Source organism: Mesoplodon mirus, assembly GCF_964341445.2.
Source record: "Mesoplodon mirus genome assembly, chromosome: 16".
Lineage (NCBI taxonomy): Eukaryota > Metazoa > Chordata > Mammalia > Artiodactyla > Ziphiidae > Mesoplodon > Mesoplodon mirus.
The window spans coordinates 2,949,115-2,964,609 of record NC_138992.1 but is presented as its reverse complement, the minus strand read 5'-3'; the positions used below and the strand labels follow the sequence as shown (position 1 = coordinate 2,964,609).

Genomic DNA, 15,495 nt, shown 5'->3' with positions numbered 1-15,495 from the left:
GCTCTGGTTCTGCTGCGTGTGCGGTGCTGGCCCTGGAGGAGTGAGTCACTCACCAGTTTGAGGCTTTGGTTTTCCCGTTTGAACGCGGAGGCCAGTGACACTTACCCCCTATGGGGAATTGTCACAAAATGAACATGCTGCCAACTTGCATATTATTTTGAAAATCTACATAGTTTTTATTTTTACTTTTTATGCACACAGACAGGATCAATTTCCACGAGGCAGTGACTAGTGTCTATTAACTAGCTCAGACCTACTGACAGTCTACACTGCTTTCCAAACGCTTCTCCCTGAAACTGGGGCCCATTTTCAAAAGTGTTAAGTTGGAGCACTTTGAGAAGTGGGCCAAACCAAACAGTTATCTTAGCAAAGGACAGAAGCGGAAAAGCCAGCAACCATCAGCGTGTGTTATGAACCCCACAGCTTAATCCAGACCCTGGAGGGGAGAGGCCTGCAGAGCAGGCTGGCGCCTGGTCACGCTCTGAGTGCCTTGTCTGGCGTCCGGCATGGGGACCAGTGACCTCGGGCGTTTCCTACGAGCCTCAGTTGACTCATTTGTGGCATGTGGATGGCACAGCGCCTGACCTGACAGGAGTGCTGAGGACTCATGAGGTGACAGGAGGGAAGCACCCAGCGCAGCACCCGCTCCATCAGGACTAAGCGCTCCTACTGTCACCCAGGCCTGGTGTGCGGCAAGTACTATGAGATCACAAGCGGCCCCGTCATGCGTCGTCTGTTTCACAAAGTGTTTCTCAATAATCCTTCTGTCTCATCATTCATTCATTCATGCATTCACTCCACATACGTTCTGGGTACCTTCTACATGCCACATCTTGGAACAGGGTTTCCCTTTTCTAAAAAATGTTCCTATTAGTGACGTTATAAATAGCTGGTCCCTTGAATAGGGTTGACTTTCATGCTTATTCTCACTCTTTCCTCTTAACAATTTGGGACCAACTGCTCAATATGTTATCATGTTTTTAATTGAAAAAGTCTTGGGCTTTCCTGGTGGCGCGGTGGTTGAGAGTCTGCCTGCCGATGCAGGGGACATGGGTTCGCGCCCCGGTCCGGGAAGATCCCACATGCCGCGGAGCGGCTGGGCCCGTGAGCCATGGCTGCTGAGCCTGCGCGTCCGGAGCCTGTGCTCCGCAACGGGAGAGGCCACGACAGTGAGTCTCTCATACCGCAAAAAAAAAAAAGAAGTCTTGATGCACACTGTAAGTTACAGGTGTACATTACAGTGATTCACAGTTTTTAAAGGTTATGCTCCATTTGTAGTTATTATAAAATATTGGCTATATTCGCTGTGTTCTACAATACATCCTTGCGGCTGATTTTTTTTGGCTGCACCGTGCGACTTGCGGGATCTTAATTTCCTGACGAGGGATTGAACCCGGGCCCTGGCAGCGAAAGCGCCGAGCCCTAACCACTGCATCGCCAGGGAATTCCCACTGTGGCTGATTTTATACAAAATAGTTTATACATCTTAATCTCCTACCCTTGTATTGCCCCTCTCCACTGTTAACCACTAGTTTGTCCTCTATATCTGAGTCTTTTTGTTATATCCACTAGTTTGTAAGTGATACTATACAATATTTGTCTTTCTGACTTATTCACTTAGCATAATACCCTCCAAGTCCATCCATGTTGCTGCAAATGACAAAATTTCATTTTTTATGGCTGAGTAGTATTCCATTGTATATATATATACACCACAGCTTCTTTATCCATTCATCTGTTGATGAACTTGGGTTGCTTCCGTATCTTGGCAATTATAAATAATGTTGCTATGAACACTGGAGTGTATGTATCTTTTCAAATTAATGTTTCTGTTTTTTTTCAGATATATGCCCAGGAGTGGGATTGCTAAATCATATGGTAGTTCTATTTTTAGTTTTTTGACACCTCCATACTGTTTTCCACAGTGGCTGCACCAATTTACATTCCCACCAGTGTACAAGGGTTCCTCTTTCTCCGCATCCTCACCAACATTTGTTATTTGAGTTCTTTTCAATAATGGCCATTCTGACCAGTGTGAGGTGATATCTTATTGGGCTTTTGATTTGCATTTCTCTGATGATTAGCCATGTTGAGCATCTTTTCATGTGTCTGTTGGCCATCTGTATTTCCTCTTTGGAAAAATGTCTATTCAGGTCTTCTGCCCATTTTTTAATTGGGTTGTTGTTTTTTCTGACATTGAGTTGTATGAGCTGTTTATATATTTTGTATATTAATCCCATATCGGTCATATCATCTGCAAATATTTTCTCCCATTCAGTAGGCTGTCTTTCATTTTGTCAATAGTTTCCTCTGCTGTGCAAAAGCTTTTAAGTTTAAATTGGTCCCATTTCTTTATATTTGCTTTTATTTCCTTTGCTTTAGGAGACAGATCGATTTATGTCAAAGAGTGTTCTGCCTATGTTTTCCTCTAAGAGTTTTATGGTTTCTGGTGTTATATTTAGGTCCCTTAAAAATCTTTAAAAATTAAAAAAAAATTTTTGTTTCCTTTTGTTTCTGATCTTAAAGTCTTTAATCCATTTTCAGTTTATTTTTGCACATGGTGTTGGAGAATGTTCTAATTTCATTCTTTTACATGTAGCTGTCCAGTTGTCCCAGCACCACTTACTGAAGAGACTGTCTTTTCTCCATTGTATATTCTTGCCTCCTCTGTCACTCGTTAATTGGTCATAAGTGCGTGGGTTTACTTCCGGGCTCTCTATTCTGTTCCATTGATCTATACGTCTGTTTTTGTGCCAGTACCTTACTGTTTTGATTACTATAGCTTTGTAGTATAGTCTGAAGTCAGGGAGGGTGATTCTTTCAGCTCTGTTCTTCTTTCTCAAGATTGTTGTGGCTATTTGGGTTCTTTTGTGTTTTCATACACATTTTAAAATTATTTGTTCTAGTTTTATAAAGCATGCTATTAGTATTTTGATAGGGATTGCACTGAATCTGTAGATTGCCTTGGGTAGTTCAGTCATTTTAACAATGTTACTTCTTCCATCTAAGAACACAGTCTATCTTTCCATCCGTTTGTGTCCTCTTCAATTTCTTTCATCAGTATCTTCTAGTTTTCCAAGAACAGGGCTTTTACTTCGTTAGGTAGGTTTAATCCTAGGTATCTTATTCTTTTTGATGCGATGGTAAATGGGATTGTTCCCTTAACAGGAAACAATGAATAATAGTTCATTCTTAATCTACAGAAATGTGACAGATTTCTGTATATTAATTTTGTATCCTGTAACTTTACTGAATTCACTGATGAGCTCTAGTACTTTTCTGGTGGCATCTTTAGAACTTTCTATGTAAGTATCATGTCATCTGCAAACAGTGACAGTTTTACTTTTTCCTTTCCAATTTGGATTCCTTTTATTCCTTTTTCCTGTCTGATTGCTGTGGCTAGGACTTCCAATACTATGCTGAATAAAAGTGACAAGAGTCAGCATCCTTGTCTTGTTCCTGATCTTAGAGGGAATGTTTTCAGCTACATGTCATCTTTCCAATATAAAGAAAGAGCACTGCATGTGGAGATGTTAACTGGGGAACAGTGTGATTCTGCACTTGTGGACTAAGGAATGCCTAATGTTCTGTCTGTAGAGCCCATTGTGCCAGCATATCTTATGGGAAATGCCAAACCTTCACATGCTGGCGACTGAACACATCTAGGGCCCAGATCTTAGTGGGAGCTGGATTTTATAGCACAGACTAGGGAAAACTATGCATCTCGGAGCTGGATGATGACACAGTCTCATGCATGTATGTATGTGTATGCATGTGTGTCTAGAAATGAAATGGTTTATTTCTACTCATAAGCCTTATTAGGGTGGATGGAGATTTATCTCCCTAAGTCCATTACCCAGCAAGTGCACATTTCCCCTTTTTACTGGAGATTTCTTTACGTTTTAAAGAAATCTGCATTTATTTTAACCAGATATCTGCTAATGGAAATCCTAACAATTTTAACTACTCTCCCCTGAAGACCAGGGAATATTTCTAGCAGGCTTTAAATATATTTGGGATAATGATAATAAGCTAGGTCTTTAAATATATTTGGAATAATGATAATAAGCTTAGTCTTTAAATATATTTGGAATAATGATAATAAGCTAGGTCTTCAAAGAGAAATTCAGGCATTTCCCCCTACAACACCCAGAAGAAAAAAATCTTGCTTGAACAAGTTTTCTGTGACTATGGAAACTTCCATAAAACACGAAACAAGAGTGTAAAAATTTAGCAGATGACAGCTTGTTGTAGCAACAATGTGTGTACGTATTTCTTTAGGACACAGAGAGTTCAGCTTACTATTGAAAAGAGTGTATTAGTATTGGGGTAGACATTTTTCTACCTGAATATGCATGCCGGGCTGCGTACTGTACGTTTTAATAATCTTGGCTAAAACGCTGATTTTAGTTATAGAATGAATTATTGTGTTCCATACAACAAATGCTAGTCAGCTTGGAGATCCCAGGACACACCGTGGTCCAGGTCCTGAGGAGAACGTGGCAGCTGCTTACCGGGCCCTGAGGACCTCCATCCTCCCTGTCAATGCTGCCTCGAGAGAGCCGCACGTCAGGTTTCTAGAGAAACGAAAGCAAACAGTTTCATTCTTGGTTTGAAAACCACTGACATATTTCTGTACTAAGTTTCTTCCTTTGTAACACAACTGTCTTCTGAATAAGAGTTAAAAGTTCCCCAGTTTCACAAAAATTCTCAAAGCCCAGTGGTGACAAGCCCAGGCCAGCTGCCCCAGCAAAGCCCCTTTCTCCGCACACGTGCACAGCTAACAGGACTGGCACCTGTGCCCTGGCCCCACAGGACACATGAAGATGTGCACTTCACCTCTCTTCCTAGCAGCAAAGCGAGTTTTCTTCACTGAGAAAATCCCCACCCCAGGAGGAGGCACCAATGCCTGCTTCCTGGTAGGTTAAGGCTTATATGGTACTTGGCTGTCTTGCCAAAGCAGCAAATGATCCAGTGACAAGTTTTCCCCCGGCACTGCATCCAGAATACAGAAACCAAACAGAGAAATCTTGACTTAATATAAGTAAGAGTAAATGAATTTCACTTAACATAAGATTAACAAAGTAGGCCACATGCTGTCAAGGTGTGGAGCTTCGCAGGTTTTCTCCTCGTGAAAGCAATGCTGTGAGGCGGCCCCAGCCTGCCCCACGATGGCATGGATTTCACGGGGTCCCCAGGCAGCCACGCCGACTCCTGCCCCCTGCCCCCGCCAGGCACACTGGCTGACCGCTCATCTCTTAGTCTCCGCCAGTCCACTGTATCTTACAGACCCTCTATTTGGCAGAGATCAGGCAGTCACAACTTCCTTGTTAGACAAGGAACGTCTTGACATCTGATTCGTCGAACTTTCTACACCTGAGAAGGGCCCAACACTGAGGACACCATCCGCAAGCACCTGTCGGGGGTGTTGATGGAGAAAGAAGCTTCATCTCTCCTTTCTTTTAAATGTGTGTTTTCAAAAGTGAAACCATGTCATATAATTTCATAACCTTCATATAATATTATATAGTGGAAATTGGTAAAAACATTAGAATACTGTATAATATTCCAGAGCATGAATGTTGTCACACACAGAGAAAGGTGGAAATAGCGTGGGCTCTGGCAGTAGCCATCAGGGTTCAGGTCAGCCTCCCGCCCTTGCCAGCTGTGTGACCCAGGCCTCAACTTCTTCATCTCTAAGATGGGGTGATAACAGCACCTGCCGTGCACTACCCCAATCCTTGTCAGGATTAAACGAGTTAATACTGGCAAAGTACTGAGTCACTGCCATGCACGTGTCAAGTAGAATAAACAGTTATCCTGCTGTTTGTTGAACATTTGGGCCATTTTCAAAATTTCAACTGTATAAATAGGCTGTGGGTAAACATCTTTGTATACAAATCTCTGACTAAATTCCTGATTAGTTCCTGGGGACAGATTTCTAAGAATTGAATTACTGAGTCACAGGGTTTAAACATTTGAAAAATTGAGGGTATCAGATGCCAAGCTGGTCCTGCCTCTGTCTGCGATGGACTGTGCCCCAGCACTGCTGGACTTCACTTAAAACTTGCAGCCAATCAATGAACAAAATGCCACCTGTTGCAATCTGCCCCTCCCCCTTCCCTAAGTAGTAGAACATCTCTGTTTCCTCTCACAGATGCTAAGCTGCCTTGGACAAGGTTCACCTCTCCTAACCCATTTCCTCACCCACACAGTTATTATAAGGATTAAGTAAGTGCTTGGCACAGAAGTGTGCACACATGAGATGGTTAGTAAATATGTGCTGAAGGAATGCATTAATAAAAATGCAAAGGAGAAAAGATTTTACAGAGGAGGAACATGAAGCTTAGAAAGGCAGAACCGGGGGCTTCCCTGGTGGCGCAGTGGTTGAGAGTCCGCCTGCCGATGCAGGGGACACGGGTTCGTGCCCCGGTCCGGGAAGATCCCACATGCCGCGGAGCGGTTGGGCCCGTGAGCCATGGCCACTGAGCCTGCGCGTCCGGAGCCTGTGCTCCGCAACGGGAGAGGCCATAGCAGTGAGAGGCCCGCATACGGCAAAAAAAAAAAAAAAAAAAGAAAGGCAGAACCGGTTGCTACAGGCTACACGAGCTGGATTCAATCAGGCAGCAAATATGTAGTGAGTATCTCCTATGTGCGGAAAATATTTTATTTACGTTTTTACTTAAACAAAAGCAGTTCATATATTGTTTGCTTATAGAGTAAGGTGCTGGATTTCATGTATTTACATGAATTATCTATTTTTACTTTCATATAAAATACATGAAATGGCTTATTTTTCTTTATGCACAATTCCCCAATGATATACTTTTCCAAAGACAGAGTTTCAATCTTAAAGGAGGCCTATCTATGTAAAGTCCACTTGTGTTCCATGAATAGAAATATTTAAGCGTTTTCCTCATATAGTCGGCAGAGCCTGTCTGAATAAAAGTGTCACGCTGGGAACTAAAAAGCAATCTAGCCAAAGACAGCCTGTCAAAAAGAAGAGATTCTATTATTGTTTCTGCTACTGGGTGAAGCTAAATTCTCCTGTTTTCCCCTTACAGAATATTCTAGATCTCTAGCCCTCTGGGCCCACAACCAGCTGCCCCAGGACCCAGCCCCTCTTACCAGCAGGCTGGCAGCCACTGCACAAGGCAGGGCCAGGCATCCAACAGGGCTGGGCCAGCCTCACCTACCAGCTGCCCATGGTAGCTGGCCCAGCCACAGCAGAAGGACCCACACAACCCACACATGGGACAAAAGCATACAGCTCTGGTGACCAAAGGGGAGGGTGCTGCTGGGTTCCAGAGGATGTCTCTTACATAAGGTCACTTCTCCAAGATTGAAAAAATGTAACTGACCCTTCCTAATACACAGAGATAAACACAGAGAATTGAGCAAAATGAGGAGACAGAGGAATTCCAAATAAAAGCATAAGACAAAACCCCAGAAGAAGGACTAAGCAAAGTGGAGCTATGCAATCTACCGAATAAAGAGTGCAAGGTAATGATCATAAAGACGCTCAACAGACTTGGGAGAAGAATGGGTGAACACAGTGAGAGTTTAACAAATAGACAGAAAATACAAAGAAGCACCCAACAGAGCTGAAGAATACAATAACGGAAAAAATACACTAGAAGGAATCAACAGTAGACTGGATACAGAGGAATGGGGAACGGATCAGTGAACTGGAAGGCAGAGCGGTGGAAATCATCCAAGATAAACAGAAAAAATAAAAAAAGAAAAAGAGGATAGTTTGAGACCTCTGGGACAACATCAAGCATACTAACATTCAAATTATAGGGGTCCCAAAAGGAGAAAAGAGAAAGGGGTGGAGACCTTATTTGAAAAAAATCATAGCTGAAAACTTCCCTAACATGGGAAGAGAAAGAGACATCCAAGTCAAAGTATAGAGAATCCCAAACAAGATGAACCCAAAGAGGTCCACACCAGACACATAATTAAAATGGCAAAAACTAAAGATAAAGAGAGAATCTTAAAACCAGTAAGAGAAAAGCAACTCGTTATGTACAAGAGAACTGCCATAAGACTATCAGTTGACTTTTCAACAGAAACTTTGCAGGCCAGAAGAAGTGGAACCATACATTCAAAATAATGAAAGGAAAAAACCTACAACCAAGAATACTCTACCCAGAAAGGCTATCATTCAGCTTTGAAGGAGAGATAAAGAGTTTAACAGACAAGCAAAAGGTAAAAGAGTTCAGCACCACAAAACTGGCTTTACAAGAAATGTTAAAGGGTCTTCTCTAATCAAAAAAGAAAAGACCATAACTAGAAATATACAAATTATGAAAGGAATTCCCTGGTGGTGCAGTGGTTAAGAATCTGCCTGCCAATGCAGGGGACACGGGTTTGAGCCCTGGTCCAGGAAGATCCCCACGGAGCAACTAAGCCCATGTGGCACAACTACTGAGCCTGCACTCTAGAGCACATGAGCCACAACTACTGAGCCCACGTGTCACAACTACTGAAGCCTGAGTGCCTAGAGCCCGTGCTCCACAACAAGAGAAGCCACCACAGTGAGCCCGCACACTGCAAGGAAGAGTAGCCCCCGCTCACCTCAACTAGAGAAAGCCCGCGCAACAACGAAGACCCAATGCAGCCAAAAAAATAAATAAATAAAAGTAATAAAGTTTCCTTAAAAAAAAAAAAGTATTAAAACAAACAAACAGGGTTTCCCTGGCGGCACAGTGGTTGAGAGTCCGCCTGCTGATGCAGGGGACATGGGTTCATGCCCCGGTCCGGGAAGATCCCACATGCCGCGGAGCGGCTGGGCCCGTGAGCCATGGCCGCTGAGCCTGTGTGTCCGGAAACTGTGCTCCGCAGCGGGAGAGGCCACAGCAGTGAGAGGCCCACGTACCGCAAAAAAAAAAAAAAAAAAGAACTATCATATAATCCAGTCATTCCGGCTCTGGGTATTTTTCTGAAGAAAACCAAAAAACTACTTTGAAAAGATATATGCACCCCTACGTTCACTGCAGCATTATTTACAATAGCCAATATATGGAAGCAACCTAAGTGCCCACTTATAGAGGAATGGATAAAGAAGATGTGGTACATATACACACAATGGAATATTAGTCAGCCGTAAAAAAGAATGAAATCTTGCCATTTGCAACAACACAGAGGGTATCATGCAAAGTGAAGTCAGTCAGTCGAAGACAAATACTGTATGATTTCACTTATGTGTAGAGTCTAAAAAAAACAAAAAACAAATAACCTCCCCAAAACCAAATGAACAAACAGAACAGAAACGGACTCACAGATACAGAAAACAGGTGGTTGCCAGAGGGGAGGGGTGGGGGGGGATGAGTGAAATAGGTGAGGGAGATTAAGACGGACAAACTTCCAGTTATAAAATAAATGGGCCAATGAGATGTAATGTACAGTGTGGGGAATGGATTGGCTAATACTGTAATAACTTTGTATGGTGACAGATGTAACTAGACCTACACTGATGACCATTTTGTAATATATAAAAATACTGAATCACTATGTTGTACACCTGAAACTAATATAATATTCTAAGTCAATTACACTTCAAAATAAAATATTCTGGATCTGAAGATATGAGGCAAAGGCAGTTTCTATTTAAAATCTTACAGAAACAGAAAACAGACATAAAGAATGTCTGGGCCTATTTGATTATTTTCCCCATCAGGCATGCATTTTCTTTCTTTTTTTCAAATTCAGGTATAACTTGTATACAACAAAGCCCACAGTTCTTAAGTGTAAAGGTCAGTACCCCTGCCTAACACGCCACCCCAATCAAGACACAGAGCAGGTAACCCGCAGGCTCCAGTTCGCCAAAGGGACCTCTCCTGTGACTTCCAGCCCAGACGACTGTTTCTGAACTTCACATAAATGGGTCCTGTAAGAAGCACTCGTGTGTGTGTCTGACATCTTTTGTGAACACGGTGTCTAAGATTCAGCCCTGTGGTTGTGTGTAGTAGTTTGTTCGTTTTTACTGTTGTGCAACATGCCCTTGTTGCATCCATTCTGCTGTTAATGGGTAGGTGGGTTATCTCCAGTTCTTTTCCGTGTGGGCATGCGTATTCCCTTCTCTTAGGCAGCAGATGGGGGCTGAAGGCGCTGCTTTCGGTTCTGGGGACACAGTAACCAACCATTCAGGCTTGATCTCTAGTCCCATGTTGCTATCACTCTAGAAAACTTCAAACCTAAGGCTTTCAACTCAAAGTCCTTTCCCCTTGCACTACACATTGTCTTCAAATCTGGACTGTGGAATACACATGGGAGGGATGTGGCCTGGCTGAGAACAGAGTCCCCGTCTTGGACTCTCTTACCCCATCTTGATGTTCACCTTTCATTCCCGCTGACTGGCTCTGCTGCGAGAGGGAAAGCAGCTCAAACATTCATTTCCTTTCTCAGGACACAAAGCAGGCTTTATATACTCAAAACGTTCTCATTTTAAAATTAAAATCCTGTCGTCAGCCCAGCTCTGCATTAGAAAATGACTGTGTGCATGGCAATAAAAATAAACAAGTAACACAGTTACTCTCTCTTTAAGCAGCACCCAATAGGAAAGAATGTCCTCTCAATGGACTGAGGTTCTAGTCAAGGCTGCCGGCTCTCTCTGGCCAGTTTGCAAGAGAGCTTTTACAGCCGTGGATTCACAGGCACAGAGGCAACTCAGAAACCACTTGGGCTGCACTGAGATCAGAGAAGGGGGTGGGGACACCACAAAGACCCTGCGCTGTAGGTCACAGCTGTGTGCCCCAGGGCAAGAGCCTGCCTTATGTGTGCCGACGGAGGGATGCATCTGAGGGATGCTCGACTCTCCAAAGTGCTCGATAAAAAGTAACCTCATACAATGATGTAAGTCCTAAAACAGGAGGCTTCAATACACAGCTATCGATTCTGATCTGTTAGAAAAAATCTGGGAATCGCTACTGACAAAGCAACTTTAATTTTTCCAGTAAGAACATGACTCTTCCACCCGGGTACAAGCTGACCTCACGGAAGGGAGCAGCAGGGCTGCTCCCAGCACAGTCCGAGGACCAGGGTGGGTCAGGAATGATTTGCTGTTACCCGGTCATGATGAGACAGAAACAGAGGATGAGCATCTTTAGAAATTTCTAGAGCAATCTGAAATCGTAATTTTTAGGTCTCTTGGAGCTCATAATAAAAGTCTGTATACCTTATTAAAATTTTCCTTTTTCTAGTAACTGCTTTTTATTTTATTTTACTAGAGTATCAGGTCTACAGTGGTTTAGGAAAAAAAAATAGAAACGGGTCCTCCTTCACTGACAGCCTGAGAAGCCTGCACAGGGAAGCACCTGGGCCTAAAAGGCTCCATGTCCCGCACACAGATTCTGCCTCCTCGGGGAAACACGGCAGTCAGACACAGCCAGGGCCTTGTTAGCCAGCTGCTAAAAATAGCCTACCTAAGGGAGCCCTAACAACAGCAAAAATGAATTAAGGGAAAAAAAACCCCAAAAAACAAACGACGAATTAAGGTTCACTGATAACAAATAAATCCAGTGAAAGGGTGCCCAGCTCCTGTGTGATACCAGCGACGCTCCTTTGCAGAATCCCTTCGACACTGGCGAAAATCTCTCACCCCATCTATTACACTCATCTTGGGTTGGGAGCCGCCTGCAGGTATTCCGGGCGACGTGTACGATCTAGGATTCTGGATTCTCATCAATGCAGCGCTCCTGGCTGCTACAGAGAACCAACTGAATGAGAGATTAAAAGCCCTTGGAAAAATTAATGGTGTATTCCTTACCCCTCCCACTGTCTACACGTTATACATTTATTCCTCCACTCAACCCTACAGAAAAGCGTTCTCGCGTTTTACAGAGGAAGTTATAATTATTTTACAGATGAACAAATCGCAGCATAGAGAGGTTAAACAACTTACGCAGGGCGGCGGTAACTAGGATTTTGAAGTCTCCCCTAGCTGACCCTGGCGCCTAGGCTCCCGCACTCGGTGTGCCCTCACCCTGGCTTGTTCTTCAGCTGCTCAGCCTGCCCTGACGGCCCTGCATGCTGGGCGCCCCCTGCGCTCGGTCCTCTCTGTCACAACCGGGGTTGACCTAGAGGGGCTGCGTCTCGAGGACAGGAAGGATGGAGGGCCCCGGGTGGTCATCCTGTGGCGGCCACTGGAAGGTTTTAAGTCAGAGAAGGCCAGGATCAGACCCGAGGTGTAGAAATGTCACCGCGGCTGCGGCATGAAACACAGCTTGGAGGGGACAGGATCTCAGAGATGCCACGTACGACGCCCCGGCCTTTACATTTACTTGCCCTCACCTCCTCACCTTCCCTCCCCTGGCAGCGGCGCTGTGGCTCGCTCACCCAGTTGCTCACGCCGAGGCCAGGCCCGTCCTGACGGCTCGCTTGCTCTCAGCCCCCCACCTACACCGGCTGCCTGACCAACGACCAACGCAGATGGGGCAGGGATTATTCGGCTGAGGACATCAACACTGTTCTGATCTTGAAACCATTAACAATGACAATAATAAATCACTCTTGCTTATGAAGATCGATAGGAAACTCTAATAAAACATCACAAACAAAAGACACCAGGACCTTCAAAGGATCATCAACCACGACTTAGTGGGGACTTCTCTCTGGAATGCGGGTCCAGCATAAAACCAAGCAAAATGCTTCATGTAATTCATCACGTTAAGCCTTTTAAAAGCTTTGAAAAGGTTATTTTTAAAATAGAGAGCCAGCATTATACTTAATGGAGAAAACTATTACGGACATTACGTTTAAAAATAAAAGCAGGATGGGCTTCCCTGGTGGCACAGTGGTTGAGAATCTGCCTGCCAATGCAGGGGACACGGTTCGAGCCCTGGTCTGGGAAGATCCCACATGCCACGGAGCAACTAGGCCCGTGAGCCACAACTGCTGAGCCTGAGCGTCTGGAGCCTGTGCTCCGCAACAAGAGAGGCTGCAATAGTGAGAGGCCCACGCACACGATGAAGAGTGGCATCCGCTTGCCACAACTGGAGAAAGCCCTCGCACAGAAACGAAGACCCAACACAGCCAAAAATAAATAAATAAACAAATGTGGGGTTTTAAAAAAATAAATAAAAATAAAAAAATAAAAGCAGGCAAGAACCTATTTAATACAAAAGTTGGCAAGAGATGCTTCAGGGGCAATATGAGATACATAACTGAAAATGAAGAAAGCAAATGTTTTTTAAAAAGTGATAACTGTGCATGAATAGAAAAAATCAAAGGAAATCAGTCAGAAAAATTTCATGGGATAAATATTGTTACATACAAGATAATTTCCTAAAAATCAACTGCATATGCATATACGGAAATAACAACTAAAAAGTTCAGTGAAAATGAGATACCATTATCAGTGACGGGAAGCTCTAAATGAACGGGCAGTAATTTAATAAGGGAAGATATGGACTTAGAGAACATTATAAAGTTACATGGGAGAAATAAAAGGGATCAGGAACAAATGGAAATGTCCCAGGCTGAGGAGACAGGTACACTGAGGCTGTCACAGGACACAGCACTGACTGGACTCCCCGGGGGGAGTTCATTATACGACTTCATTACTGGATTTTCAATGTGGCTTGGAAGCCACGTGGAGTGACAGAAATGTTACACGTATGGAGAATGGGTTATATGAACTTAACGCATTTATCAAAACTCACCAAACTGTACGCTTAAGTCCTGTGCAGTCCACTGTATGTAAATTACCTGAGTTAAAAGGAACAACCCCTACGGCTGACGAGCCGGCAGCGTCTGGAGCCTCTGATTCAGAGTACCTGACATCACTGGGAAGATGGAGCCTGGGCCTGGGCCGATCACCTTCCCCACCAGCAAGCTCTTTCCAAGGCATGAGCATACTTCCTGAGCCTGTCTGCCCTGCAAATTCCAATCTATCTCGAGGCCTGGGCGCCAACATCATCCTGACTCCGAGCAGCACCCCCAGGCCCCCCCTCCTGCTCTCACCGCCGGCTGCGCTCTGTCAGAGCAGCTCACAGCCGCGGCCGCCTCCACTCTCAGGGCGATCATACACCAGACACTGGTATTTACGTACACTAACTTGAGTTTGAAGAGTTTGTAACACTGCCTTTTTAAAATACAAATCAATGCGGGAAAGTAGGCTCTCTGGACAAAAGGTTAAAATGTAGGGCTAGGGAACAGCAGCTGTATTCTTGGAACTGATATAATATCCAAACAGATTCGCTCAGATTAGTATAGTAAATAATAATAACCGATTTTTGCCACTTGCCTTATAATCTCAAGATACGCTTTGATTTAAATAATTAATTTAGAATTTGGATATGATGAAACTTTTGTTCAAAAGTGAATGGTTCACAGCGCCCAGGGACATTTTGTATACGTCACAGTAAATGCACGTGCAGAGGAGCACTAGGCTGTGGGAGTGCCGAGCCGTGTGCAGCCGGGCACCCAGCACGGCCGGCAGAGTGGCGGGCACCAAAGACCCCGGCTCGGCCAACGCTACCCAGTGGTCTCAGGCAATTTCCTCATCTCTAACACGAGGGTAATAAAGGGTAGGTGCACTGTCCTTTAGCCTCGCTTCCAAAATCTAAAGTGTACTAAAAGACTTAAGTTTGTTTGTTTTTTTAAGCTGGAAAGAAACTAACTTTGTGGCACAACCTGACCTGAGCTGTTGTGAGGGCTGTCTTTACACCTGGTAATGCGAACACCTGTGTTGTGCTGTAAGAGTGTCAGTGCTTTTGGGGCTTCCCTGGTGGCGCAGTGGTTGAGAGTCCGCCTGCCGATGCAGGGGACGCGGGTTCATGCCCCGGTCCGGGAAGATCCCACGTGCCACGGAGCGGCTGGGCCCGTGAGCCATGGCCGCTGAGCCTGCGCGTCCGGAGCCTGTGCTCCGCAACGGGAGAGGCCACAACGGTGAGAGGCCCGCGTACCACAAAAAAAATAAATACATTAAAGAGTGTTAGTGCTTTTAACTCTGTATGCTATTGGAATACTTACATAATATACAGCATGTGTGTCACATTTCATTAATTTTCTTTTCTTTTTTTTTTTTTTTTTTGCCACACTGCAAGGCTTACGGGATCTTAGTTCCCTGACCAGGGACTGAACCTGGTCCCCGGCAGTGAAAGCGCCGAGTCCTAACCACTGGACCGCCAAGGGATTCCCTTCATTAACTTTCTAAAGCAAAAAAATAGCGTAGCACATAGAACCCTCGAGAGTTTCGGATAAAATATTTTGGACCTGTCTCTTCCTCACAGGGTGGTTATAAAGACCGAATGACTTTCTGTATGAGAAATATGTACGATGGTGACCGACACGTGATAAGTATTTTGTACAACCTTAACCATTAAGCTGCGACAGGGCTGTGTGCGTTAGTCCCATCTGGCAGTTAAGTGACTGTGGGGTGTGTGTGATGTCTGCAGGCCTCAGTTTTAAGAGAAAAAGAAAAGAAAGGTGGGAAAGTGCCTCCACCCAATGTGATTTGCTCCCAGGTCCCCATTCGTGCCAAGATGGCCC

The 15,495-nt window shown here is 44.4% G+C and overlaps 1 protein-coding gene across 7 annotated transcripts in view; it reads right to left on the bottom strand.

Annotated features, from left to right (window-relative positions):
- The window catches only part of PTK2 (protein tyrosine kinase 2), a 250,919-nt gene that overhangs the window by 12,963 nt on the left and 222,461 nt on the right, over positions 1-15,495 (bottom strand). For 6 of the 7 annotated variants that reach the window (XM_082601577.1, XM_082601574.1, XM_082601573.1 and 3 more), the window contains one exon: positions 4,515-4,577. The exons of the other annotated variant lie outside the window; for it this stretch is intronic. In XM_082601577.1, the coding sequence (XP_082457703.1) occupies positions 4,515-4,577 (63 nt within the window). The remainder of the gene's footprint in view (positions 1-4,514; positions 4,578-15,495) is intronic. 7 annotated transcript variants of the gene reach the window in all.